The sequence below is a fragment of the Psammomys obesus genome, unplaced genomic scaffold (assembly GCF_907164565.1).
Source record: "Psammomys obesus unplaced genomic scaffold, mPsaObe1.curated_primary_1811, whole genome shotgun sequence".
In the NCBI taxonomy this organism is placed as follows: domain Eukaryota; kingdom Metazoa; phylum Chordata; class Mammalia; order Rodentia; family Muridae; genus Psammomys; species Psammomys obesus.
The window spans coordinates 1-1,747 of NW_026588367.1; the positions used below are offsets into that span (position 1 = coordinate 1).

At 52.4% G+C, this 1,747-nt stretch overlaps 1 protein-coding gene across 1 annotated transcript; it reads right to left on the reverse strand.

Moving 5' to 3' along the window:
* Positions 1-317: 317 nt before the first annotated feature.
* Positions 318-1,676, reverse strand: LOC129674246 (actin nucleation-promoting factor WAS-like; the record flags this gene model as incomplete). The annotated part of the gene is given in 4 exon segments (XM_055604107.1): positions 318-432; positions 662-1,089; positions 1,276-1,429; positions 1,634-1,676. Coding segments are annotated over 4 exon segments (740 nt in total), but the record flags the coding sequence as incomplete, so codon positions are not given.
* Positions 1,677-1,747: the final 71 nt, after the last annotated feature.

Consider the following 1,747-nt stretch of genomic DNA (forward strand, 5'->3'; position numbering starts at 1 on the left):
CTTCCAGGTGGGGAATGTCAGGTTGGTTTTGTTCTGTGTTCTTTTTATTTGCTGGGAGGGGAACCGAAGAACTCAAGCACGCTAGGGAAGAGCTCTGCCACTCAGGCCCATCTCTAGCCTCTACTGTTACTTTTTCCTGACTCGGCTGGCCCTGAGTTCAAGATGCCCCTTCCTCAACTTTTCCAGGCCTGGGATTACAGGCTTATACTGCCACATGGGCCTCATGTGTTCCCATTAGGAGTGCTACCTGGAGCTGTTTTCAAGCCAGCGTTAGCTAGCCATTTAGTGAGGTCCCAATTGGGGCAGATTGGGCTCACCTGAGGAATGGATGACTTTATTCCTCTTCTGAATCACATACATCAGGGCTCCCACAAGGCCCTCTGAGTTCTGGTCACGGGGTTGCTGCCCTGAGTTCTCTGTGGCTCCACGGGTCTGCAGGGAGAGATTGAGCAGACAGGGCTCAGGACTGTGGAAAGAGCACTTCTCCTACCCTTTCTTCATTTCTTCTCTCACACATCCCAGTCTCTTTCAAGGGACTATGCCAATCTCCCAATTCATCATGGCATCCCCCCAAAGCCCGATACATTCCTCAATCTCGGCTGTGGCCCACAAATGCCCTGACTCACACAGACCCCTGTTTATCTAGCCTGCCCATATTTACCTTATTCAGTTGAATTCCCTGCCGGATTTGATCCAAAAGTGAGTCCCGGCCACCACCCAGGGCTGGTGTCTCCTCAGACACTGGAATAGGAGGAATTGAGGGAGGGGCTGGCCCACTTCCAGTGCAGGGTGGCGGAGGAGGAGGAGGAGGAGGAGGTGGTGGTGGTGGCGGTAGCAGTATTGGGGGTTCGCCAGCACCAGGCACTAGAGGGGCTCGTGGTCCAGAGATTCCCGTGGCTGGAGCGGGTGGTGGTGAAAGGCCCCCTCGGCTGGGCGTTGGAGACCCTCGGAGTGTTGGTGGTGGCGGGACACCCTCCATTGGTACAGGGGGCTGTAGACCCCAGCGACCCTTATTGCTCCCCACAACAGAAGCTCGTGCGGGATGGCTTCCTCCATCTCTGTATGGTGGTGGCGGTGGCTGGAGGGGCTCTGCACAGAGGAAAATAACACAGAAGTATGATTTTTTTTTTTTTTACTGTTTTGAGCGTCATATTTTTTTCTTATTTGTAAACTAGGTACTCCAATGATAGACTTGTTTCTTTTGCATGAAATCCGAGTAGCTTAAGTACATTTCTAGGGTAACAAGCTCCAGGACCAGAGAAAAAGGTAGCTTACCCTGGCGCCTCATCTCCTGTCTGACAGCCTCTAGCCCACCCTGGTCCTCAATGAAGTCATAAATAAGCTTCGAGGTCTCTACGTCAGAAAGCTGAGCATCACTGATCCCAGCCCTGGAGAAAAGGCTCCGCAGATCCGGGTCTAGGTTGTTCACCTGCTCCAGTAGGGGGAAAAGGGGCCGAGAATGTTGAAAGAATAAAGTGAATTGGAAAGGGCCACAGAGTAATTCCATATCCATCATAGGGAGGTTCCCAGAGGGTTGTGGGGAGGGCCAGTTCTGTGTGTGGGATCTGAGCCTTGCTCTATGAGAAAGTATGTGGAAGTTGAGAAGAGTACAGCAATCTCTGGAGCTACTCACGTCAAATCCGTTCTGAGGATCCCAGCCCACGTGGCTGACATGTCTAGGGGAGGGAATGTGTGTCAATTAAACCACAGGGCCTTCCCTCACCTCTTACATCTCTCTTGCTCTCTC